This window comes from Podarcis erhardii, assembly GCF_964252035.2.
Source record: "Podarcis erhardii genome assembly, chromosome: 6".
In the NCBI taxonomy this organism is placed as follows: domain Eukaryota; kingdom Metazoa; phylum Chordata; class Lepidosauria; order Squamata; family Lacertidae; genus Podarcis; species Podarcis erhardii.
Genome location: NC_138510.1, coordinates 60,367,808 through 60,393,655, shown reverse-complemented (window position 1 = coordinate 60,393,655; position 25,848 = coordinate 60,367,808). Strand labels below are relative to the sequence as shown.

Here is a 25,848-nt window from a genome sequence, read left to right as displayed (position 1 = left end):
TAAGCCCAAATGGATGTGAATTCCTCGTAGCCAGGCTAGAAGAGGGGCAAGCCTTAGGCTCACTGTGGCTCGTTCTGGTTTAGCAATTTCCAAAGAAGGATTCGGTATCAACATCAGCAATTGCCAAGTGATTATGCCAAACTGTCCTTGCTGCCATTTTTAATCTGGCTCTGCCCCATTTTAAGAACATAGTAAGAGCCTGCTTGATCAGGCCAATGGCTCATCTAGTCCAGCTTCCTGTTCTCACAGTGGCCAACTGTGGGAAAGCCTTAAAGGAGGACATGTGAACAAGAAGTCTCTCAGGGTGGGTGTCATACGCCCTGTGAAGACATCTTGGCAGGGCTGGTCCAAGAGGGATGACGATTGGGAAGAGTGCCTGGCGTTGGGGAGGGGCCAAGTGGTCTGTTGGGAGAAAGCACCACCCCAGTGGCATTGGATGTTCCAGCTGTGGAGGAAGAGCCATCTGGTCCAGTCTCCACCCTGCCTTGAAGCTTTTCCCACCTCAAGGAATGTTTCTGAGCCTAGGTCGGACCATGAGATAGATGTACTGCTCCATCTCTAAGGACATTCCATTGGCCATGTCAGCACCAGCAGAGCCAGCCTACTTGCAGGAGTGCCTGCTTGCCTGCCCAGTCTTTGGTAAGAGAACAACACAATGACCGCACCTGCCCTGCTCTTCAAAAGGTGGGTCAAGCATGTGTGTCAAGTGTTGAGACATCTTAGCCATTCGTCTTAGAGCGCTTTTGAGCTCCTGACCTCTGTACCTGTAACCTGACCTATTTTTAGACCCTGCAGAGAATTTTGGAATAAAGCCTTTGGCAATAAAGTTGAAAGTTCAAGTACTGTGTCTACGAGTGGGAGCCAAAACAGTGGGTCTCAGTAATTTTCAGTTGTCTCTGGTGAGAACTCTGGTATCTGAACCAGGCCAGCCTGAAAATGCGAAGGTGTGGACTGTAATCCTAGGTGCATTTGAAAGCACATTTTAAAAAATGGCTTCCCCTGAAGAAACCTGGGAACTGTCATTTAACCCCTGCAGCTACAATTTCCCAACACCCTGAACAAACGAGAGTTCCCAGGATTCTTTGGGAGAAGCAATAGGCTTTAATATATGGTGTAGATGCGAGCCTATACTTGTTTGCCCTGGAGTATGCCCCATTGAGTTCAGTGGAACTTTTCCCCAGAAAGGAGCGTATAAGATTCAGCCTGAGTAGCGGGTGCTAAATGAACCAGGGAGTTTTAGTGTCAGGACTGGCAGCTTGACAGCTGCAGCTAATATTTTATTGCAAGCCTCATAATTTTATGCCACAATTATTTTTTAAGAAACTCAGCTCCCAGAGCTACTTATTTCAGGTTCATGGGCAATATCTCCTTTCTTGTTTGCAAATGTCATCTTCAAAAGCAATGCATAAATATATCTCTAAATATTCAAAATCTCAGTTCCAAATCTGTAGAGTAAACCTGTTCCTTACTGCTCTATAAATATTTCACAGTGGTTTAACATTCTTATTATTTTATGAATACTTAATGAAAGATAAGCATTTTTAAAAAAAAAAATAGAGGAGCTAATGACTTGTAAGGTTATGCCATCCGTCTGGCTGAAGGGCTGACAGGATGCAAACATGACTTGACAATGGAGATAGTGTTGTTTGCTGTTTCCAAGATTCCCTAGAATAACTATCACGGCTTCATATTTCTGAATAAGGCACAGGAGAATTAAACCCACCACCTTCCTTTTAAGGTGATATGAGGGCCCTAGTTCAGTTCCCAAAATAGCCCCCCCCCCCTTCCTCCCAAAAGGAACAAATGGAATAAAGTCTCACAAAATAAGTCTTGTGGTTTATTATCACAAAAGCTTTCATGGGCTACAAAAAGTACTTGTGAGTCTGTTCAGCTGCACAATCATCAGCAAACCACAAATGAAAAGCATTTCCCCAACCCTGATAAACAAAAAGAAAACACCATGAGCATTTGTAGTTTCACATTTTAAACTCACTCAACTTGTCCTTGTTTTTGCTCACTTCCTACCTTAGGCTATTCACCAACTCTCAGCCTAACCTACGTCATAATGGCTGCTGTGAAGATACAGAAGAAGGTGTAACACAGCTGCAAAAGGGAATTTAGTGCTTGCATCATTTATTTTGTTTACATATTTATAAACCATACTTTCCTATGAAAGATCACAAGGTGGCGTTTTGAGTTTGCTCCCAGGTTGGTGGGGGACTGTGGAAAGCAGAGTGATCTGCTTTCATGAGCCGCTTTGGCCAGGGGTTGGCTGTGCAGCCAAGTTCTCCGTGGGGAACTTAGTAGCACAGCTGAACCTGACAGGATCACTCTCATTGCCAGTGACAAGAAGCCTCCCTTGCTGGGGCACTTTAAGGCTCCTGATTGTGCAAAGGCAGCTGTGTTTCTACCAGCCCCCCTCTTCATGTTGCAGGTGTGGGGCAGGTGGGCATGGTTCTGGGAAAATGGCTTTGTGCCCCAAACTGGAACCCATGCCGAGCCAAATTAGTCCTGCAGGTCAGAGGTTTCCCACCCCTGAGCTGAGTGAGCCTAGTGCATCTCTGCTTTCCAGCCCCTCAGAACTTTTCACAGCTCACTGCTTGGTCCCTTTAATGCCTCCTTAGCTCACAAATATAATCTGGTTCTGTACTGGATGACAGGCCAAGGACAAGAAAGTATAACTGATGTGCTCCTCGGCTCTGATTAGCATATGCTCTGGACCCTGCAGCCATTGAAAAGTACCCTCTTCACACAATGGTCCATTATGGCATAACTTGGCCAACCACTTGTTTGTCTTCCCCTAATTTTGAAATCCAGATGTCCAGAAGGAGAAAAATCTCTGTCCTCCCTTGCAACAGGAAAGGCGGTTGATGAGCCACCGTTTAAAGGTTTCTTCCATTTGATTTCTCCAGGGAAAGCCACCACACATGGACATTTATTTCCCAGTGGTACCTAGTTACATGAAAATGCACTTACAATATATGTGTGCCCATATGAGAGTAGTGTAAGTGCCCCAACACACTTCTGAACCATCCATCGCTGGTGTACGAATGGAAGTAGCGGCAGATCCGCATCTGGCAAGCATGGGCGTAGCCAGGACTTTTCCTGGGGGAGGGGGCGCAAAACCGACGTGATTGGTCAGTTAGTTAAGTATTTCTATTGTTTTATTTGATCTGGGGGGCATAGCTGCGCCCCCTTGGCTACGCCCATGCTCGCAAGGCCATTAAAAAACCTGGTTCTACACATGTCACAGAATATGGCATATTTCTGCATTGCAGGGGGTTGGACGGGATGACCCTCGGGATCCCTTCGTTACGATTCTATGCCTTCCATCACTCCGGACTGCCGGTAGGTAGGTGCAGAATCACAGCTCAGAATCTCCTCCACGCTCAACTCGCTGACAGTAAACACAGCGGCTGGAGGCGGCCTTCTCTCGGTCGCGAAACAGGGAAACTCCGCCACCGATTGGCTCCCTCCCCAGCCCGGAAGGAAAGGCAAGCGGCCGCCCCAGCCGTAGAGCGCCGGGGGAAGAGGACGCCTGGCAAGGCCTGGCGCACGGGGAGGGCGAAGGGCGCGCCTCTCCGCGGCCAAAGGGTCCCAGAGGTCGCCACTGCGTCTTTACGCGCAGCGCCCCTTCTTCTCTCCAGGGCTGGGCGGACGGCTAGTAAGGGTAAAGCGCTGGTATCTCAAGCCCCCCCCCCCATTACGTCTTTACTTGCTGGAGGGATCGCCGGAGCAGGGGATCTTGCTCCTCTCCCCCCCCCCCCGCGCCTCGTCTCCGACTTGAGCTTTTGGCAACCTCGCCTCCTCCTCCTGGAACCAGTTTGTTCTGTTGCGGCTGGTAGGTGACGGGAGTGGCGATGGCGGGGGAAAGGCAGTTATAAGGAGGCGTCCCGCTTGCTCTCTATTGGCTCCGGTTTCCCTGCTGCTGCGACTTCTTCGGAAGGCGTTTCCCCTTCCTCCCTCGTAGCGTCTCCTGTTGTTGTTGGCCAAAGAGGCTCAGGTGGCGCAGGGAGGCGGCGGGTCGGTTCCCCCGCGGCGCTTCTGCGCCAAGGGAAACCTGGGTTCTACTCGCATGGCTTGAGGCGCAGGAGAGAGGGTGCGCGTGTCCCTCCTCGCCCTCGAGCCTAGGAGCTGAAGGAGACCCCGGGGCACCACCCGCGATGGCTCCTTCTGGAGCCACAGGGGCCTGTAGCTGGAAAGATCTTGGAAGTTAAAAGCGTGCGAAATTTATTTAGCCAAGTAATACGTGGCATCGTCTCTCTGGTCCCTCAAGCCTCCACTTTGTGACTGCTTCTGTGGGACAAAGCCACCCAAGTCACAAAGCGAACCCGCATTTCCCCTGATACTCATATAGCAGATAATGTGGTTTAGGATTCCCACCCAATCCAGCCGTTCGTTGCTGGTTTTAATTAGCAATGGAAATTTGACTTGAAATTTAAGTGAGAAATATCTGTTCTATGAGGGAAAGAAGAATGGCTCTACTTCCGGGGAAAACCATCTGCCTTCTCATTTTGCTTGCCCTGGTGCCCCCTTTTTGACATTTGGATAGTCAGCCTTAGTTAAAGCCTCACCTATTTCGTTGTGTCATTCTCTCCATGCAATTGTCTCTGGGTTTGAATATGACGGCCAGATCTTCCCTCACAGGGAGTTGGCTCCTGATATTGAAGGTAGTACAGTCAGTACATGAACTTTCATGAGGGTGTTTTCCATGGGACACGAGTGCATTGTTAATGAATCTGTCCTGGACAACCAAAGTATGACAGGATAGTGCTCAAGCTTTTGACTTCTCAGGCTAGATTAACCTGGTGCTCTGTAGACTTGGACTGTAACTCCCATCAGTCCCAGCTACCACAGCTGTGCTGGCAGTATTGTGGATGGGAATTGTGGTCTAGAACTTATGGAGGGCACCAGCTTGGGGGAGGCTGGGCTAGATGGTAAACAAAGCGGAGGGTTAGCTGCTAGTATACTATATAAGCTACTTCGTGCTTATATAGCACTTCAGAGAGCTCAGAGCATTTTACTTGGAATCTCTCAATAATCCTTACAACAACTCTGCCAGGTAGATCAATATTACTATCTCCATCTTGCAGATGGAGAATAGAGGGTGAAGATGAGAGATTGTGGCTTGCATAAAGACACCTAGTGATTTAGTGATGGAGGTGATATTTGGAAACTTTGAAAGGGAAGCCAAATCAGAGAGTTAAGGGAAGGGGTTGACTGTTGGCCTGAGGGAAGGAGTTTGTTGCTGACACTGAACAGAGAACAAGGTAAAAAGGGTGGACAGAGGGCCATGGGCTACGAATGCCAAGGAAGTTGTGTGTGTGCCGAATTTCATGTGGTGGGTTGTATTCAACTATCTTTTATTCAGAGTAGGCGTCTTTAAATTAATGGCTGCAATTAACTTAGGTCCAGTAATTTAAGTGAGTACAAGTTAATTACTCTGAGTAAACGGTAGTTGACGGCTACCCAGTGATTTGAAGTAATCAACCAGAGAAATGGTCACCTAAAGATCAGAAGTGGGACCTGCATTTACTGCAGTGGGATCTTACACCCAAATCAACTTTTTCAACTCTGCAATCACTTCACTGTATCCCAAATTTTGGTTGGAAACCAAGGTGTCACATATGGAAAATAAGTGCCAGTGGCTGTGGTGAGGATTCTTACATTGGTTCCAATCCTTGATGTTCTTATAGGGACCACATATTCTCTCCCACTCTATGTGTAAATGGGGTTTACATGCAATTCATGCAAGTTTAAAAAATGGGGTGGATGTATTATGTAAGTCCTACTCATACAGGTGTGTCCTGTTGGGAGAAAAGAGTGCAAGGCTGACTCATAGGCGCCGACTCCATGGGGCCTGAGGGGGCCCGAGCCTCCTCAAAAATTCGTTTGGGGGGGCTCTGCCCCCCCAATAATTTAAGAAAATTATATTACTGCTGCGAAGAGGCGGGAGGGAGAGGAGGCCCCTTGGGAGGAGTGGGCAGGTGCTGGGGCGGCAGCGCCGGGCGGGGGCCGAGGGGTGGGCGCCCCCCTGCGCGGGCATCGCCTCGCCGCCGCGGGCTTGGCTGGGCCGCCGGCCGAGGGGAAGCGCCAAACAAGGCCAGGATCCAGGCCCGCCCCGCTCTCCTTATTTGGTGCCCGGTTCCGGCTCCCGGGTGGCCTCCTCCCTCCCGCTCTCGCTACCAGTGGAAAGAGAGACGGAGGTGCAGCGGAACCCGCAGCCTTTGCAGGCGCCGCCCGGCCACGGGAGGGGAGCGCGGAGGAGCCCCGCGGGCCTGGGCCCGGCCAGCCGAGCCCTCCCGAATTGCGCCCCGCAGCCAGGATCTTGTGGCGAGGACCCCGGTATGGGCCCCCCCAATATTTTTTATAAGTCGGCGCCCCTGGGCTGACTCCCATACATTGCCATGTACTAACTGGTTACCTGAACTATGTGTGATGTAGCTCATGGATGTAAAGATTCTGTGGAACCCATTGGCTTGGTTTCGACTATTTTTCTGGGCTTCTGAAAGTGTGGTTCGGCCCAAAGTGGGGAAAGTCTATCTTAATAGTTTGTGAACTTGGGAACTAGCAATGGGATAGAGGGAACTGTACTCGTTTTGACCCTCTTTTCCTCTTCAGTGTGGATTTTTTTCATGTTCAACAGTGTGTCTGTTCAGCACTTCATTTCTGGCTTTTACTAAGCCTGAGTTCCCTATTATATCTGGAGAATTTTGGCTTATTGTCAGATATTATCCTGGTTGCTAACTGACAGATTTACACAGTTTTGGACCCACAACTCTGGCTTTTTGTAAATCAGAAATGAAGCAGAACAGTGGAAAGGGTGTAGGTATTTGGCCCTGGCTCATGCTCCTAATTTATAAACCATAGTTTTTGAAACCTGGAACAATTATCTGAACTAGGCCATTGTCCCCAGCAACAATTCCCAGCACTTTGGTAGAACCATGCTGAGGTTTTCCCAATACCCAGTACTGGGTTCTAGTGAATACAAACCCTTAAGGAGCATAGTGTCTTATAGCGTTATCATTTGCTATTGCATCATTTAAAAATATATACTCTTGATTTACATTTCTAGGTGTAACACGTGTGTGTGAGAGAGAGATGGCTGCTCTTAGTGGCTCAAGGAGCTGTCTTTTAACTAGATTTACATCTTTGGCATGTTGGGGAAAGTGCATTAATCCTTACAAGTTTTCCAGTGAAGCATTGAACAGACACCAGCATCAAGTGACTAAGTGCCAATCATGGAACAAAAGTAAAAACAGAAGGTGCTACTTAATGACTGAAAGTTCCAACACCTACAGTAACCTCATTAATAAAAGTCAAGTGCGGCTTTTGAATCCTAAGAATGCAGGAATTTTCAACGTTGCACACAGCTGTTCTAGGAGGCCTCGTATTCTCTCTGAGCAAAGGGCAAGAGGACTTGCTTTTCAAAAATCTCGACACTTGACTGCTTCTCAGAATGTCCAGTTTCACAGGCCTTTTCACAGATCTTCAGCACTGAAGGCGGCTCCCGTTCCAATCTTGTGGATTCTATTGAAGCCAGTTCAGAAACTATTTGCTGTCATCCTTGGGAGGTAAACATTAATATTGCTCTGCTACACACTATGGCAGTATAGAGTATACTACATTGTTGCAATGTAAATTTAGATGCAAGCTTAATAGGATACTTTGCAAACTTCACATGAGACTGTCTGGCATGCTCATAATGTTGCAAAGGAGCCTTGCAAATACAGTGGTACCTCAGGTTAAGTACTTAATTCGTTCCAGAGGTCCGTTCTTAACCTGAAACTGTTCTTAACCTGAAGCACCACTTTAGCTAATGGGGCCTCCTGCTGCTGCCGCCCTGCCGGAACCCGATTTCTGTTTTCATCCTGAAGCAAAGTTCTTAACCTGAAGCACTATTTCTGGGTTAGCGGAGTCTTTAACCTGAAGCGTATGTAACCTGAAGCTTATATAACCTGAGGTACCACTGTAGATGGTGAAAGCTCACTTTTTGCGAGAATGACTGCTGATTTTGTGTCTCTGCTTCCCTCCTCCTCTCACCTGTTTTAAAGCCTGGTGAGGTAGCTTGGAAGAACATGTGTAACTTGGATAAAAAAGGGTAAAGTACATTCCTATGCTGTTTCCCAAACTGTTCCCCAAAATACATGAATATTCTACCTCTATCCTCCAGCAAAGGATGCTAGAATAGCATTGTGGTACTTTCTGGTCCCTTGCCCGCCCTCCCAGTACTGAGGGATAATGCCTCCTGGCTCTAGGCACTAGGTTGATAGTGCAGTACCACTTTTGATTCCTGTAAAGAGGATGGGGCAGGGGCTGTAGGAAGGAGAGAGTGAGTATTGTGCATTCTCAGCCTGGAACCATGGTAAATCGCACCTCTGTTTCTGTGCTTTCCCATGAAAGCAGCCCCTGCTTTGGGGATATGTTTTGGTTTTTATTGAATTTCATTTACCTTAGCCAAGTTTTAATTACTTGAAAGGCCAACTGCTTCCTTGATTTGAAATCTGTGAAGCTCTCAAACACCTCTGAAGTGGAGTATGCAACTCTGTTCATCACTGTGGTGGGAAGGTGGGAAAGAAGCAGAAGAAATAAACATGCTTTAAATATGCTTAGTTTGAAATGGCATCAACTTGGTGGCTTAGGTGCAGAGTGTTCTTCCTGTGCTTTTATTTCTATACAGTGGTACCTCGGGTTAGTACTTAATTCGTTCCGGAGGTCCATTCATAACCTGAAACTGTTCTTAACCTGAAGCACCACTTTAGCTAATGGGGCCTCCTGCTGCCGCTGCGCCGCTAGAGCCTGATTTCTGTTCTTATCCTGAAGCAAAGTTCTTAATCTGAAGCACTATTTCTGGGTTAGCGGAGTGTGTAAGCTGAAGCGTATGTAACCTGAAGCGTATGTAACCCGAGGTACCACTGTACTGTCTGAGCAGTGCCTTTTTCTCCTAAATGACACCAGCAGTTAGGCACTTTATTATCCTTTAAAAACATTTCCTCTTTATAATAAAATAAAATTTAGAATGTTTTTAACTGTGTTGCCAAGACACACCTTGTTGTGTAATTTTCACCAAGGAAGTAGTTGCGTCTCTCAAGTTTTTAACAGTGACTCAGCGCAGTGAGTTTCGTTCCTAGCTTGCAGACCAATCAGTTAACGAAATTTGGATCTTGGTAATGCACTTTTAATATTAGGAGCACATCCTCATCTCTAGTCACCTTTTAAAAGGTAATTTGGCTACTAATCTCCAATCTAGATATCATGTGCACATCAGAGGGCTGCTGCAGCACTGTCCCCATGCATGTACTATCCTGCTGAGAAGGCCACACCTTTGCAAACTTCCTGGGAAAGGAGTGGAAGGTTCTCAGAATCTGGGGCACTGCATATATAGGCCTGCGTCGCACTTGGATTTATGAGCGGTGGTAAGGGCATGTGTCTGATGCTTCACCTTGTAAGCTGTTTTTCTGGATTGGAGGTTGAGTAATTTGGGTTTAAGAATAGGTCAATCACAAAGCATGCATCTAGTTTTCTAGTACAGTGGTACCTCTGGTTACGAACTTAATTGGTTCTTAACCTGAGGTACCACTTTAGCTAATGGGGCCTCCTGCTGCTGCCGCGCTGTCAGTGCACGATTTCTATTCTCATCCTGGGGCAAAGTACTTAACCCGAGGTACTACTTCCGGGTTAGCGGAGTCTGTAACCTGAAGTGTTTGTAACCCGAGGTGTTTGTAACCCAAGGTACCACTGTGTGTGTGTGTGTGTGTATATATATATATATATATATATATATATATATATATATATAGTTCGTGATCCAGAAAGTTGAGGCTTGCGGTAGTGCAGTAGAATTTTTGACTTTGAAAAGCTGACTCCTTTACTTCCCCATGCCACGTAACAAATCGCTTTTGAAAATTATCCTCAGTTTTGGAAGTCCTCAGGTTTGCCTTGTGGCATAGAGGGAGGACTTCTGTTTGAGGAAAACAAGTATAAAATCCCCCTTGGAGCTGCTTTTACAGTGCTCTGGATTCTGGCCATAAACTTTACATATTCACTATGCAGGCCAAAACAGCAAATGATGCTCCACTTGTGCTTTTGCAATATGGATGTTCTGTTGCTACTCAAGGAACCATCTATTAAATTTAAATTGTATATACAAGTTGGACCCTGTGGAAAACCATCGTGGTATATGTGGTAAATCCCATCCCTTATTAAACCTTTTCTTTGTTATTAAATGAACACATTTTTCTTACCGTAAATAAGGTGTCTCAGTGTTTTGAAACTTGGTTCTTTTTCTTATTATTCTCCAGAGCGGAATGTTGTTTTTTTAAAATAGAATATAATAGTTAATGTTTTCTCAGCCTTTAAATATGCATTAGATTTTTGTTTTGGCTTTCCTTTTCCATTCTCAAAGGCTTCATTGTAGCCAGATTTTAGATCTGTAGAAATTAACTTTTTAAAAAAAAAGTTTAGAAGGAGAATAGCATTAGATTATTTAAACTGCTGTTTGGTTCCTCAAATTTAAATTGAGCAATCTCCCACTTTTTTTTGTATACAGTGCAACGTCAGGTTATGTACCATCCTGCTTACGAACGCTTCGGGTAATGAGCTCCACTAACCTGGAAGTAGGTGCGAACTTTGCCCCGGGATGTGAATGGAAGTCGCGTGGCAGCGGCATAGCGCAAATGGGAGACCCCATTAGCGAAAGCGCACCTCAGGTTAAGAACGGTTTCTGGTTAAGAACGGACCTCCGGGACAAATTAAGTTAGTAACTGGAGGTACGACTGTAATATCTTGCCACTTGCCTGGCATTATATTACCTCACTTTTGCTTCCTCTTCATTTGAAATGGAAGTTCTTTCTCTACAAACATGTGCATGCTACGTAGGTACTGCCCCATCTCTCCCTATTTATTTATTTGTTCTTGAAATCCATCTTCTTTTTAAACTCACCTTCTCAGCCTATGACTCGCCTTAACCTGGACACCTTAAAAGCTGCCTGATCCACCTATGGGTTTAATATGTACAGAAGCAAGACACTGTGTAGATCCCTAGCTTTGTGGGCAGCTGTATGCATAAATGGGTCCTGGGTTCCTGTCCAGGCTGTAAATATGTGCACATAACCTTTTAAATCCCAAATATGATGCTGCCCATTTGATGAGTGGTTCCACACTCTCTGTTTGCCATATCTTCCTCCTGTTTGCTTCCCATTCAGCTTTCCTCCTTCCCTACACTAGCTCTCTCCCTCACCCCTTCTTGTTGTGCTTATGCCCTCAGCTGCCTTTCCTCATCTCTCAGACTCCTCATAACGCACAGCTAACCAATCTCCTTAGTTTGGGAGGCCCCACACTCTTTAGGTGTCAGAGACCAAGCTGAGGAGTACTGCTCTGGTGAGGAGTGGTGGGACCCTCCCCCTGCTCCTGATCAAGATCCTGAAGCTGCCTTGGAGCAGTAAAGATTTGGAACAGTGGTTTGCAGAGGGGCATAGTTCTGACGCCGAACATTGGGAAGAACTGGGGGGTAAACAGCGAAGTAAAGAAGAACAGGAAGAGAGAGAGCTAACAGACTCTCTCTCGCTGGAAAGTATTCAGCATATCAGTCCAAGGTCACGTAGAGCAGATAAGATGGCTACACAAAAAGCATGGTGGTTGCGAGATAGAAGTGACTGGGGAGAAGCCTTAATTGGGAACACCTTCAACTCTGATAATGAATGCTTTGTTCTTTTGCTGTGATCATTAAAGACTCTTTAAATGGTAAGGGACTCTTCACTTTGTCCTGCTTATCTACGGCCAAAGGGGGGGGGGGGAGCCAAGTCCCCGGAGCCTGACACCGGGTTAACCAGAAAACCTCCCTAATTCCCCATTTCTCTCATGTGTACAAGAATGTGCAGCATATCCGTTTTACTCTTTTAGAGTGAGGTATCAAAGTGAACACTGCTGCAGCCTCATAGCTTGTTGTATCAGTGTCACATTAAACCATAACTAAAGACAACTAACGATGTTAACTATGGTTTAATGTGAGAACTCCACATGTTAGTATATGTCACTGAAAAGGTTTTGCTCTGCTCTTTTTCTATTTCTGCTGCTGCTAAACTTACAGGAAAGAGCCTGGCTTGTTGTTACGTCCAAACCCTATGGTTTCTTTCTTTCCAAATAAACCATGTGGCAATCAAGGTTTGCTCTTGGCATACCACTTGTGGTTGACACACCATGAGCCTCAGGTTGGGAACTCAAAACAAGCCAGACCATGGTTTGTTTCCTGGTGGCACAGCAGGTGAAAGAACTTTGGGGCATCATGCACTAGCACGCTATTTGTTTGCATTAAGCAGAGAAGCTTGTCTGTTAATTTTTGACATTTATAACACATGCTGGTAGCACTGATGAGGGTGGTGCAGCAGTCGGGGACACTTGCAATTCGCTCTGGCTTCCTCAAACTTTGCTATATTTGTGCCTTACAGGAGCATAAGAAAATGGTGGAGGGCACTTCCTCCAAACAAGAAGGAGCTGTTTAAAGAAGCTGCAAGAAGAAATAAATGGAAGATAGCCCTGGGCCTGTGTACTTTAGGACTTGTATTTATCCTGTTTTATTTTACCCACTTGGAAGAGACACCAATCACTGGACGTTCTCGGCTTCTGGTGTTTCGGAAAGACCATTTTGCTGAATTGTCCCAGATGGAGTATGCCATGGTGGGTAGCTGTTCAAAAAAGCAAATAATAATAATAATAATAATAATAATAATAATAATAATAATTACCCTGCCCCACTTAGCAGTAACTGAGATGACTCACACTAACAGTTCATGGTCTCCAGCTCTACTTGAGTCCCTTATTAATGTACAATGCTGGTGACTGAAGATGGGAACTTATATGAAGCATATATCCTGTTTTCTGGCCTTCCCACATAGCTGAGGGAATTTTTATTCCATTTAAGGAGTGTTGGCAGTGCAAGGATTGAGAATATCTGTTTTACTGCTTGTTACATGAGGAAGATGAATATTGCTTGTTAGTAAATAATATATGTATATATAATTACTGATGTATTCCATGTCATTAGGTCATCTTTCCTGAGTTAAATATTTTGCTTGAGCACATCTTTAAATTTTATTCCCTAAATGGATATCGTACAGCAGAGCATGTCATTTTAGGGGGTGAAATTTAATTTTCGCAAATTTCTTCCATGAGGGGGTCTTAAAAATATGTTTTTGGGTGCGAGGGATTCAAATCTGCTGTTATATTTGTGATTGGGCAACGTTTAGCTTGCTAAGACTACATTTGCTTAAGAAGCAAATAAACTGCTTTTGGAAAGCCAAATAATTTTAATTTTGCCTTCTGAAAGTGTCAGGTAAAATCATTAATATACATAATATAAGTAAACAAGAATAATATTAAAATATAAGTACTTGGCAGTCATTTTTAAATTATTTCTATGCAATTTTACACACATTTTATTTACCAAACAAAATTAGATTAATGTAACCAAAATATCTTTTGAATTCCCAAGTCATTCTACAACTTTTTAGCACCCTTCATTTTGGGAATTTGGGAGTTGAAAAATTCTTCATGCCCTAATAATATGGTGGATGTCTCCTCCCCGCTCTGAATTAGATTGCGTCATATATATTTTAATTTGTACTGACCTCTCTTCCATGGATATTCATGCATATTAATGTATCTCTTAATTGCAATTTTACTTGCCCTGAATCGGTCACTATGCTGCGTCTTCTTCTTCTTCCAGTGGGTCGAAGAATTTAAAAGCAGAATGTTGCCTGAAACAGACCCCCGTTACCAGGAGGTCAAAAAAGTCTTTTTGCATTTGGTTGACAGCAACAAGGATTTTCCAGGACTCTCTGAGTTCAAGTGGACTATCCATGTGGTGGAGGGACCAGACATTAATGCTGTTGTGCTTCCAGTAAGTAAAAATCAAACACAAAAGGTGAGATGTAATAATTTGGAAAGAAGCTACTGACAGCGCATTCCTGTTGTCCTTGGGAGGACCAGAGGCCGAAGGATTTTGTGCCTCTCCCTCTTGGCGGTGAGGGTGGGTGTGGGTAGGGGGTCATAGCTCAGAGGCAGAGCATCTCCCTTGCTCTTCCAGATTCAATCCCTGGCTTCTGCAGGCGGGACTGGGAATGTCACCAGATCTGAATGCCTGGGGAGCCTCTGCCAGTCAGTGCAGTCAGTATTTGACTTGACTTGGTACCGCTGTCCATCCTCTGCCCTTATTGCTTTCACAGTAGAGAGGGCAAAAAGGTGTTGGGGAGAAGAGGAGCTTCTGGGATCCAGCCTCCCCCAATCCACATACACGGGTTGAGAGAAAACATGTCCTGAAGTTTGCGTGCCAATTTTCTCTCCTTTTCTGACCAACGTGCAGGAAAGTCTCCCTTCCTCACCTCGCCCCCCAAAAGAAGTGCGCTGACGAAAAGGAGGAATAAAGAAGAAACACAACTTCTCTTTTTTCCTCCATTCTGTCTCTCACCCCCTCTCCCAATTTTTTTGCTCTGCTGGTGCTGGCCTGGCCAAGCTGTGGGTTCACCCCCACCCCCACTTTGGATTGCTCTGTGAAACAATTTGTTTGCAGTATTATTTTTCCTCTCTTTGCCTGCAGAATGGACAACTGTTTGTTTTCACTGGTATGCTATCTGCTGTGTCAGATATCAATGAGCTGTCTTTCATTCTGGGACATGAACTTGCTCATGCTGTTCTGGGACACGGGGTATGTATCCTGTTTTAAAAAGTGACGTTGCCAAAGCCCTCTGAAACTAAACACATGGTCATAGGTGACCAATGTGGAGACCACCATATTTGACTGGAATTACCCAGCGATGCTCACAGCCTGCCTCTTAGGGCTAATAAGCTTTACTCCAAACTCTGCATCTGTGATGTTAATTGAACTGACATAGTCAGAAGTTTGGGGTGTGTCGTACAACTGAATAGCTCTTTATAGGCCTTCCTTACCCAGGGTTGGTGCTTTCCAGCATCCAGTGCTTCTTCTGCCAGCATTGTGGCTTCATACAGTGTTTCTCCAATTGGATCTCCAGTTGGACTACAACTCCCATAATCCTTAGCTAGCAGGATGTGATGGGAGTTGTAGTCCAGCAACAGCTGGTGAGCCAAGTTGGAGAAGTAACAGCAACTTCTGCGTCTTCACGTTTTGTAAAAGGGGTCGGTAGACAGCGCATCGTTTTGAATACAGAAAACCTTAAATATCCATGCGCAAGATTAGGACATAAATAGGTGGTTTTTAAATACTGTTTTCCTTGTTTTAAGGCAGAGAAGGCGAGCCTGATGCATTTTGTGGATTTCGTGCTCCTCATTCTTCTCATAATGATTTGGGCTGTTTGCCCTGTAGACAGCTTAGCGATCGTAGGCCACTGGCTCCAAGCTTGGTTTCAAGAGGTAAGATGATCACCGTTCTACAGAGCATTCATCCAGCTCCTGCATTGGGGGTGTTCTTTGTGGGGGGAGGTCTCTGTATTACAGGACACAATGCTTCATTTAATAGACTATGGACCTGATCTAGCAGTAAACTTACGGTATTAAGTCAGCTTGCGTGTTGGATCTAAGAAGGGGAAAGAAACTGCAGTTCAGCCTGGGTGGGTGAGTAGCTAATTACAAGCCCGGGCTTGCCTTTTCGCCATGGGAAGCAGGTCTTGATCTCACTGTTTTAAAAATAAGACGGAGTCGCAACAAAAGTAGGTCATTTTGTGGGTGTATTATGCATACTGTCATAGGTGTGGTTTGTTTGTTTGTTTGTTTTTAAAAAACACCATTGGATTGATTCACTAAAGACACATATATTGCCTTCTAGTTTGTAAACTTCAGACTGTTGTGAGCTGGGAGTCAACGCTAGGAAATGGAAGTACTTTGTTATTTCCCTGGCCGCTGCTCTGAGGCAGTAAACATTTTTTCTTATAAATTCGTTCTGCTGGCCCTGGACATACTACTGAGTGGAGCATACTTACCTAGAATCAATAATTTAAATTCTACTGTAGCATTCATCACCCACAATGTTCAATCTCTGGAGGATGGCATGCATTTTGCAATAGAACATCCTTCTCCTTTTATGCCTTTGCATTTTTAAAGGTTAGCTTGATGACCCGGAAAACAATTTAAAATGTAATATTGTTCTTCGTACATCTGTTGAGCCAATATTGTGCTATTTTAACATTCTTGGGTGAAATCCACAGATCTCCCCAAGTGATCCGAGAACCTCGGATGCCCTCAGATCCTTCCACTTGGCTTTCTTTCTTTCTTTCTTTCTTTCTTTCTTTCTTTCTTTCTTTCTTTTTCTTTTGCTCCGTGCTCCAAGGCTCATTAACCAGGAACTGAGAAGAGTATAAATGGTCCTGCTCTCCCTGCAAAGTTTCTTATTACACTTGAACTTCCTGCCAGTCAGGAATAAAATCAGAGATGTAGGAAAAGGCAGTTCAGTAACCTAACCTAAAATGGCTGAGAGAACTGTCAGGATGATCAATGATACTTCAGCACCAGGCTTGCTTTATAGTACACAAGTTGCCAAACCCAGTTCTTCGCTCTCTGTCACATTTGGCAGTTTCTTTCCCTTCACGTTCCAGAAGTGTAAAATGCCTGTGGTAGCTCTTTTCTTTTTAAAAAGGGAGGTGCCAGGAAAACTTCTGAGGTTGCAGAAACGTGGTGATTTTATTCTTGCTGTTTCTTGGTTTCCACAGCTGCCTGGCCTGGGTACGGTGCTGCTCCCTCTAGCAATATTCCATATTATCCTCTCAAGTCAATGTTGTAGCTTTGTATTATCACTCCGACAACCGGAAGACAATAAGTCACACAATTAAATGTGATCTCTGGTGATCCACAAGGCACTGAGCAAGACCATTTTGCGGTACCTCTTTGAAAAGATTGGCTTCTCAAATTAAAAAAAAAATATTTCATTTGGTAGTGTTCATAAACCACCTTTCGTTGTGAAAAATAAGGCGGTTTACAAAATAAAACCGCTACAGTAAAGTAACAATATAACATAGTTAGTGCCTTGGAATAACCGTGTGGCCAGGTAGTTGTTTTACCAACTGGTGAAAATGTGTTATTGCAAGATTAATACATGATTTTTTTGAAAAAACTGCATCCTTAGAGTACTGAATGAAAAAGGTCCCAATTCCACAATTGTTAGTGACACTCTGGAAGGGGAGTAAGTTTATGAAACCTGTGGTCCATGCAAAATATGAGGTATTTCAAATACAGTTGGAAATATGGTATCAATTCAAATGGACTTTGGTCCATTACAAAACTAGGGCAAGGGCCCCTGTGGCCCTGCAGGTGGTTCCTGACCACTGGGTATCAGACTGGGGCTGATGGGAGTTGGAGTCTATCCGCATCTGTAGGCCCCATGTGCTCCCCATGCCTATAGGGTTAAAACGAAACGAAATTTGGCAGTATTGTCAAATATCGGGCGGAAAAATCAGGTTTTTTGTTTGTTTGTTTTAAAAAGGAACAAACATGGAAACTGAATAAACTCTATTACAGCTGAGGAGAGTCTTGAGGCTGTAATAAGGCACGTCCATCTTTCATATCCACAATTTACTTTCAGTTGGGCTACTGCACAGAAAACCAGCTATCCAAGTTTTTTTGCTGTCATAATTGCAGTGTGAAGCCTTACAATGTGTGGGTAATTTCCCATGACATTTTGGGAACTGGGCGGCAGGTAGATTGGAGCTGGGCAGGGCTTTCCTTGGGGTGAGACCGTGCCTCTTCTACAGTCATCCTAAGTTGTTACCATCCACCCTCATCACCGCTCTCTCTGACTTCGATCTCTGTGCTCTGCTGTCACCGCCAGTCATTGGTTTACACTGTATTATAATTCATGGATATTTGCATTACATTTTGCATTGGAAAGCTTTAATATGAGGGGGAAAGCACTCTGCATATGTTCCGAGGTGCTTTTTTCCTTAAGATCTCTGCCATGGATTTGAAGGTGAACACGCATATTGCAGTGCCTCAGTGTTTTTTTGTAACCATCTGTAAAATGGGACCAATGACAACTAAATGGTCTAAATGCAATAAAGCACATAGATGTCTCTTTATCTGTATCTGATGTGTCTGCAGCATACCTCACTGCTTTTATTATCAAAACCCATCTGGCTGCATACATTTTAGTTTCCCCTTTTCACCTGTGGCTAGCTCCAGCCTCTTGTCATTACAGTGGTACCTCAGGTTACATACACTTCAGGTTACATACGCTTCAGGTTACAGACTTGGCTAACCCAGAAATAGTGCTTCAGGTTAAGAACTTTGCTTCAGGATGAGAACAGAAATCGTGCTCCGGCGGCAGCAGGAGGCCCCATTAGCTAAAGTGGTGCTTCAGGTTAAGAACAGTTTCAGGTTAAGAACGGACCTCTGGAACGAATTAAATACTTAACCTGAGGTACCACTGTATTTGCCAGGCTATGCAAACACTCCCTGCTTAGCTGCACCCCCTACTTCAGACTATAAAACACTTGAGCACATGCTATCATTCTGTCTCCTGTAGACCAGAGAGAGAGAGAGAGAGAGAGAGAGAGAGAGAGAGAGAGAGAGAGAGAGAAGTGAAGAAGCACCGCTGGCATGGATAGCTTTTATTGGAACCAAACTCTAGAACCTAGCAGGTCCTCAGCCATGCTGCTAATACAACTGCTGATTTAGCTGCTTCCTAAATTCACCAGGGAAAATGTACATCTACAGCCTCTTCTCTAAACCCTTTGCAGAAAGAGTAGGAGGGGGAATGCTTCTGCTGAAACTTGTCTGTTTGTTGCATGTAAGTTAGGAAAATGCTTACTTTGGTTTCAGAAACTGGCAAGAACAAAGTTCTGATGTCTCTTTCCTTTCCCTTCTAGTTGCTGTTCAATAGGCCATATAGCAGGACATTGGAAGCAGAGGCTGACAAAATTGGGCTTTGGTTTGCTGCTAAGGTAATAATAGTTTTTGGCAACAGTGTTTTTCACAAATGGTTTTCTGTGTATAGTTGCAGCACCTTTTAAATGTATTTGCTGTTTTTGTGTTTTTAAATGTTTTTATTGTCTTGTGTGTGAACTGCCATGAGATGGTTGCTTGGAATGTGATTAATAAAAATGATATTATGAATAATAATTTGGGATTTCAATATGAGGCACATCAAAATAAAAAAAAATCTTACCATTTCATATGTACAGGAATGGGATAACTGTACCACCACTGCCACCTAGTGTTATTATTATTATTAGAATTTATTATTAGAACACACACAAACTACAGTGGTACCTCGGGTTAAGAACTTAATTCGTTCTGGAGGTCCATTCTTAACCTGAAACTGTTCTTAAACTGAAGCACCACTTTAGCTAATGGGGCCTCCTGCTGCCGCCGCGCCACCGGAGCACAATTTCTGTTCTCATCCTGAAGCATAGTTCTTAACCCAAGGTACTATTTCTGGGTTAGCGGAGTTTGTAACCTGATTCGTATGTAACCTGAAGCGTATGTAACCTGAGGTACCACTGTAGTTAGCTTGACTGCTGGGAGAGAAACAAAGTTAGCGGACCACTTACTTTCACAGGCATTTTTGCAAACAGTGCTGTTCACAAGAACTTTTATTCCTCTCGGTGAAAATCCATCAAGCTTCTTTCTAGGGTTGACAATATTGCCAATGCTTATTGGTTTGTTACAATTATTTATATTTGGCCTTTGAGGATACAGAAAAGTAGGAAGCATTTACACCCAAAGGAGAGAATGATGCTTCAGCATGTACTTAAAGGGTGACTGGATGAGGGAAAACTGCCTTGTTCATATTTATTCGCTTGTTTGCTTTTTCACCTCACTTCCCTCCATTCTGGAACAAAGGGCAGCTTCACATAACAAATTGCTAAAACCACCATCTTCAATGAAATATAAAACATAAATAACAAATTACCCCCTTATAATAGATACCATAGTGCAGCTGCATTAATAACCAAGGGCCATAGGTGCTGGCTCCTGGGGGTTGAGACACTTCCACCCCCCCATGTGTTTTGTGTTCAGAGGGCTGCATGCACAATGTCAGGATGTCGCACGACATCTCCTCAATTGCCTGGAGAAGCTGGTGCCTCTGATAAGGGCTCACATCTCCCCAGCACACAGTAGTATTTATTATCCAAATGCCTGGAGCATCTTTAACCTGGTCTGTGTGTGTATCTCTCAGTCCTGTGTCTGAGAGACCTCTAATTTGCCCTGGAGACTTGTGGGTTTCAGACCATCCCAGCCTAGGAAGCTATCTGAGTACTAAGCCAAAGCAAAGGGAAAGGGTTAATCAGATCTTTATTGGAAAAGTGTAGTGGCTGAGAAAAATATTTGAAAAGAAATGTAACATGAGATGAGAAATTTCAGTCTATGAGAAAGAGACGCTTTGTAGTTGTAATACAGAACTACTTGTTTGAAAAGGGAGAAAGAGTGAAAGCGGTGGAGACCTGTGTTGCAGTTATCAACTTGAACTTGTAACAACACCAATTGAAACAGAGGACAGTCTGGTTCACATGTCACAGTGAGCCATACTGGGACCGTGTAAATGTGCTGATTGCTGGAGAGACCGAGATCTGTGGAATCAGTGCTGCTACAAATGCTCTGATTGTTAACCAAAACTCTTAAAAACAACAACACTCTCTCTCTCTCTCTCTCTCTCTCTCTCTCTCTCTCTCTCTCTCTCTCTGTGTGTGTGCATTAATTCAGAGAAGTATTGGGTTTTAAGCCAAATACAGATTTATTTATTTATTTAAAAACAAGCTCTTCCCTTCTTTCCTTCCGTGGCGTGTTTATTTGTCTCAAGCACTTTGTAAGTCTGTTTCCATTTCATCCATTTTGCTACAGCAGCTCCTTCTTTGCCTGTAAAGGTCAAGAACTTAACCCAGATGGTTTTGCTTCTATTAGCATAATTGGTATCTCCTCCTCTTGCATTGGCATATGTGCAGAAATGCCACCTGTTCCGTTTCAAGAGTTGTTTGCATTTGCAGGCACTGTGCAGTTTCCCCATGACTCGAGTTCCAGCCTTCAATACTTTTATTTTTTTAAATAAATCAATATAGGTTGTTGTTTTAAAAAAACAATTTCCCAGTGTTACTTTGCTAATGTTAAGCAGTTCTTCCTTTTACTCTTCATTTAGCATATGCTACGGAGCCCAGTAGTTCCATAATTTTAATTTTAATTTATAACCCAGTACATGCCATTAGCAAGATCCAGCCTTTCATTTGATATAAATGCTCATTTATTTTACTTTTTTCTCTTTCCCATGGTTTTCTTCTTTAACCATGGAAATAAAACAGTTTTCCCTTGATCATTGATATCAGAACATTTATGATATTTTGCCACTTACATTTCCCTTCTAGAAAACGTATTTTTCTGCTGCCAGCTCTGACTATTATCATCTCAGGTTTCACGCATTGTTTAGAGTTGCATTTGAACCAGCTCACCTGCGAAGAAGCACTTTTTTGCTCAGCCCAGAAATTAACAATTTGATTTTATTTCGTTAAGGCCATACCTGTTGCTCCCAAGAGTTTCAGAGCACTGAAGACGTAGAGAAACCTACTCATCTAACTGTGCTTTTTCTCTGCTTTTGATGTGAAGGAAACGGCCAGTGATGTTTACAAGCATCTTAAGATTGCAGTTCAGTATCTTTCTGAGATATCACCTTCTCTTTCTTTCTAGGCTTGTATGGATGTAAGAGCAAGTTCTGTATTCTGGCAGAAAATGGAGCTAGCTGAGACTCTTACAGGGCAACCAAGAGTGCCAGAATGGTTTTCTACACACCCCTCCCATGAGAATCGAGCTGAGCATTTGGACAGACTTATTCCAGAGGTGAGGTGGTTTGGGAGTTTTGGTGTGTTTAAACTGAGTATCATTTTTCACATGTCTGTCCCATCCTTCTTTGAGTTGCCAAGGGCAGTGTATATATAGGATTGATTTTGCACACTCACACACTCCAAATCTAATGGTCATTATGGGTTGCTTTCTTAGCTGCCAATTTTCTAAGACAAAGATACCGTAGAAGTACTTGCTGTATATTGCTGAGATTTACTTAAATCTATCTTGGTCCCCCCAAGCTGCAGACCTTCAGCTTTCTCGCAGGAACAGATGTGCCTCTCTCTTCAGCAACTCTTATCCTGTTCCCATTTCCTATTTATCATTTATACATTTGCAAACTGCTTTGTAATCTTTGCCCTCAAATGATCCTGTCATTGTTCATATTTCAGTCATGTCTAGGGCCATACAATAATCCTATGGCAAAGGTGAGATTTGAAACCAGACCTCTTAGTCCAGGCTAAATGTCACCTAGTATTGGAGCACATTTGTCTGTAAGTAATCTTAATGGAGTGCTTTAATATGGCCTCAATCTCAATGCTTTTGGATTTTTAGCAGTGGACGCTAGTCCAGGCGATTATGAACAAGCTGTTCCTCTAAGCTTCTGTCAAATCTGCCATTTCATAGGATTTGAGCTCAAGTGCACCTGCTTGTCTCTTGGGCCCTAACTCACAGGCACTAACTAATAACTGGTTTGCATGCAATGTTAAACCATATTTAAACAGAAACTAATGTAGAAAGGACGCAGGTGGCGCTGTGGGTTAAACCACAGAGCCTAGGACTTGTAGATCAGAAGGTTGGTGGTTTGAATCCCCGCAACGGGGTGAGCTCCCGTTGCTCGGTCCCTGCTCCTGCCAACCTAGCAGTTCGAAAGTACGTCAAAGTGCAAGTAGATAAATAGGTACCGCTCCGGCGGGAAGGTAAACGGCGTTTCCGTGCGCTGCTCTGGTTCGCCATAAGCGGCTTAGTCATGCTGGCCACATGACCCGGAAGCTGTACGCCGGCTCCCTTGGCCAATAAAGCAAGATGAGCTCCACAACCCCAGTTGGCCATGACTGGACCTAATGGTCAGGGGTCCCGTTACCTTTATTGGTTAATGCAGAGCATCATGACACATGCAGCTAATAAAGTGCAAACTTCACCCCTCCTCTATTTCTGCTGCTGTTGCACTGCCATGTAACAACTTGCAAAACAACATCAAACCTTGCGTTGTGTGAAATACATTTGACAAACACACAAGATGTAACTGGCTTTGCATTCACATAAACAATGTTCTTCTATATATTCTTATCACAATATCAAATGTTTATCTTGCACATAAACAACACATAAAGTGCAATAACATCGATGGAAGTCCCAATAAATCAGTTCATTCACAAAGACCAAATATCTGCTGGTTTCTGTTCCACATGTTCATAAAGTCCAAATTGGAGCCTACTGCAGTTCCACAGTGTTGACAAGGATTTCTGGAATAATGCCTTGTTTCGCTCTCATGGGCTTCATCAGTGGTACATGTTCATATGTATTATATCAAAGTCATGGAACTCGCCCTCCTGGGGTTCATCATATTCTAAGTAATATAAATTAATATAATTTCATAATTCAACATATTTTAACAAATTAAATTTATGTAAACAATTGTGCTATAGAAGTACATACCATATATGAAGTATCAAGATAATAGAAATTATAACATAGTGGTTTCTGCAATGAACAACAACTGTTACAATATAAGATTATATAGACAGGCGCAGCATTGATTTTAGTTACAGGTGACAGCAATCTGCAGCTGTAAGGTTTTCTTCTTAAAGTGACCCCCTTAAAACAACAAATGTAAAACAAACTTTATCCATACAGTGGCGTAGCGTGGGGGGTGTAGGGGGGGCCGGCCGCAACATCTGGGGGTTAGGTTAGGGGGCACAAATCCACGGGTTAGGGGGCGCAAATCCACGGGTTAGGGGGCGCAAATTACTTGCCTTGCCCCGGGTGCTGACAACCCACGCTACGCCACTGTATCCATACACAGGTTTTATACATACAAGCATTAGTAATGACTCATAGAAAGCAACTATAATCAAAGAATCAGGTAGGAAAATAAATCTAGTTTCTTTCTGCATAAGATTTTCTTTGCTCATTCTACAGAACCTAGATATACTCAAATTATGAAAAATGTCATATCTTCATCCAAATGCGACGCTTGAATGAAATGCTGTACTAAAGGAGCGTCAATGAAGCAGGAGTTGGGAAAGAGCAAAGCAAACACCTGTTTGCATTAAACTATAGGTTGTTGTTTGTTTCTTTTTTTAAAAAACAAAACATTAGAGGGGCCTTAATATTTTAGGAGTAATGTTTTCTCTTCACATTCTGGTTATGATTTCTTGGTACTCTTGGCTTGAGTCCATACCAGTGAATCTCTGATGCAGTAATAATGCTTATTAGTGCTGTGGTCCCCAGTCTTTTGCAGCAAACATTTCCTGAACCTTGTATGCTATGTCCTGTTTGTTCTGTAATAGCAACCTTTCTCATCATAAATTGGTTTACTGTTTAGGGATGAGATGAAAACCAATTTATACAGAGCAAGTTATGTACTCCTTTTTATATGTTTCTAAATATGCTGTTTTGAAAGGCATCAGTTGACATGCTTAGTGTTTTCTTTTTTTTTAATGAGAACAACTACCAAATCTGAAAATAGAGTGCAAATTGCAAATACTCATATTAGATGCAGAGTCTGCAAAATAATGGTGATATATAATGAAACAAATTTATACACAAATTGGCCAGTACAGACATAATCTTAAAGGGCAAGAAGATAATTTATATTGGTTATCTTCCAGTCTCCTCTTCAGTCAAATATTTCTGTGACAGGAATAGTAAGTGGATCACTAGAAGTGTGACATGAAGGATCTTCTCGCTCTGCTCACTCTCCTAGCTAGCAGTATCTGGAAAGTTCATTAACCGTTTTTGTTGTCCTTGGATTTAGGAAGAGAGTTGTGGTTTGCATGTTGTTCTCATTTAGAAATGGCTTGTATATTGTGTGTTTTGTTCGCTGACAGTTAGTTAAACTGAAGGTTGCTCTGCTTTATTTGGAGACATACTTCATTTTTGTTTTATTCCATAATGTTGCGGGTTTACATATAGATTTGCTTTAACCAGTCTTTGTTCCACAAATCATAAGCTGTCTCACAGATGAGAAAACACACCATGACTCCCCACCCCCTCCCTGAGCTTGCTTTGTTTTCCAGCTGTGCTTGCCTTGTGCCTCTTGCCTGGGGCAGGGTGGCTGAACAAACCATGGTTAAGCAAAGTTTATGCATTTGGACATAATGCCAAACCATAGTTTAAACAAACCATGGTTCTATGCCAACAACAAACCACAGCTTCACGTCATGTTTTGTTGGCAACTCCCATTAGCCTTTGGGCTGGATTGAATGTTCAAACTAAGCATAGGTAGGCCAAACAAACTATGGCTTAGTGTTTGCGCAAAACCGCTCAGTATAGCTTATGATTCTTACAAACTCTTCAGGACGTCAGAAATTATGATTAGGCATTTATTATTATTGTTGTTGTTGTTGTTGTTATTAAAATGTGTATACTAGCTTTCATCCAAGGCTGGTTCTCAGGTGGTTCATAACATGTCTGGTGTAGTATGCTAAGGGTTGAGTCAGGCATTTGATGCTAAGGAGGCTGTCGATGAAGAAGTTCAGATGATCAGTAGAGAAGCTGACCCTGGAACAGAAATGCAGCCTGCTGTGGATTGCGTTGTACTCCATCTGAAGTCCCAGTGGGTTCAGGAGCCGGCATAGCTGCTCGATATCCAAGTGGCTGTTGTGACTGGGAAGGCCTTTGCCCAGCTTCAGCTGGTGCACAATTTTGCCAGCTTTTCTTGGTTCTTAAGTGGTTGTTAATTTTTCTCTCTTGATGCTGTTTTGTATTTTTGTTGATTTTTTTTTTTTAATGCTGGGGGTGGAGTGAGTCTGGGGGAATGCAGAGAGAGAGAGAGAGAGAGAGAGAGAGAGAGAGAGAGAGAGAGGGGCAGGCAGGCAGGCAGGCAGGCAGGCA

General features: G+C 43.6%; 1 protein-coding gene and 1 long non-coding RNA gene across 2 annotated transcripts in view; one reads left to right on the top strand and one right to left on the bottom strand.

The window, feature by feature from the left end:
* Positions 1-1,824: 1,824 nt before the first annotated feature.
* Positions 1,825-5,832, bottom strand: LOC309344681. The gene is made up of 2 exons (XR_014157846.1): positions 4,250-5,832; positions 1,825-4,111 (listed from the first exon to the last, which is right to left on the bottom strand). It is a non-coding gene; the product is annotated as an uncharacterized lncRNA (long non-coding RNA).
* Positions 5,833-7,093: 1,261 nt separating this feature from the next.
* OMA1 (OMA1 zinc metallopeptidase) overlaps positions 7,094-25,848 on the top strand; it is a 28,234-nt gene continuing 9,479 nt past the window's right edge. The window contains exons 1-7 of the mRNA XM_081867229.1: positions 7,094-7,574; positions 12,447-12,675; positions 13,724-13,897; positions 14,594-14,701; positions 15,256-15,384; positions 18,828-18,902; positions 21,637-21,786. Of these exons, the coding sequence (XP_081723355.1) occupies positions 7,102-7,574; positions 12,447-12,675; positions 13,724-13,897; positions 14,594-14,701; positions 15,256-15,384; positions 18,828-18,902; positions 21,637-21,786 (1,338 nt within the window). The 5' untranslated portion in view covers positions 7,094-7,101. The remainder of the gene's footprint in view (positions 7,575-12,446; positions 12,676-13,723; positions 13,898-14,593; positions 14,702-15,255; positions 15,385-18,827; positions 18,903-21,636; positions 21,787-25,848) is intronic.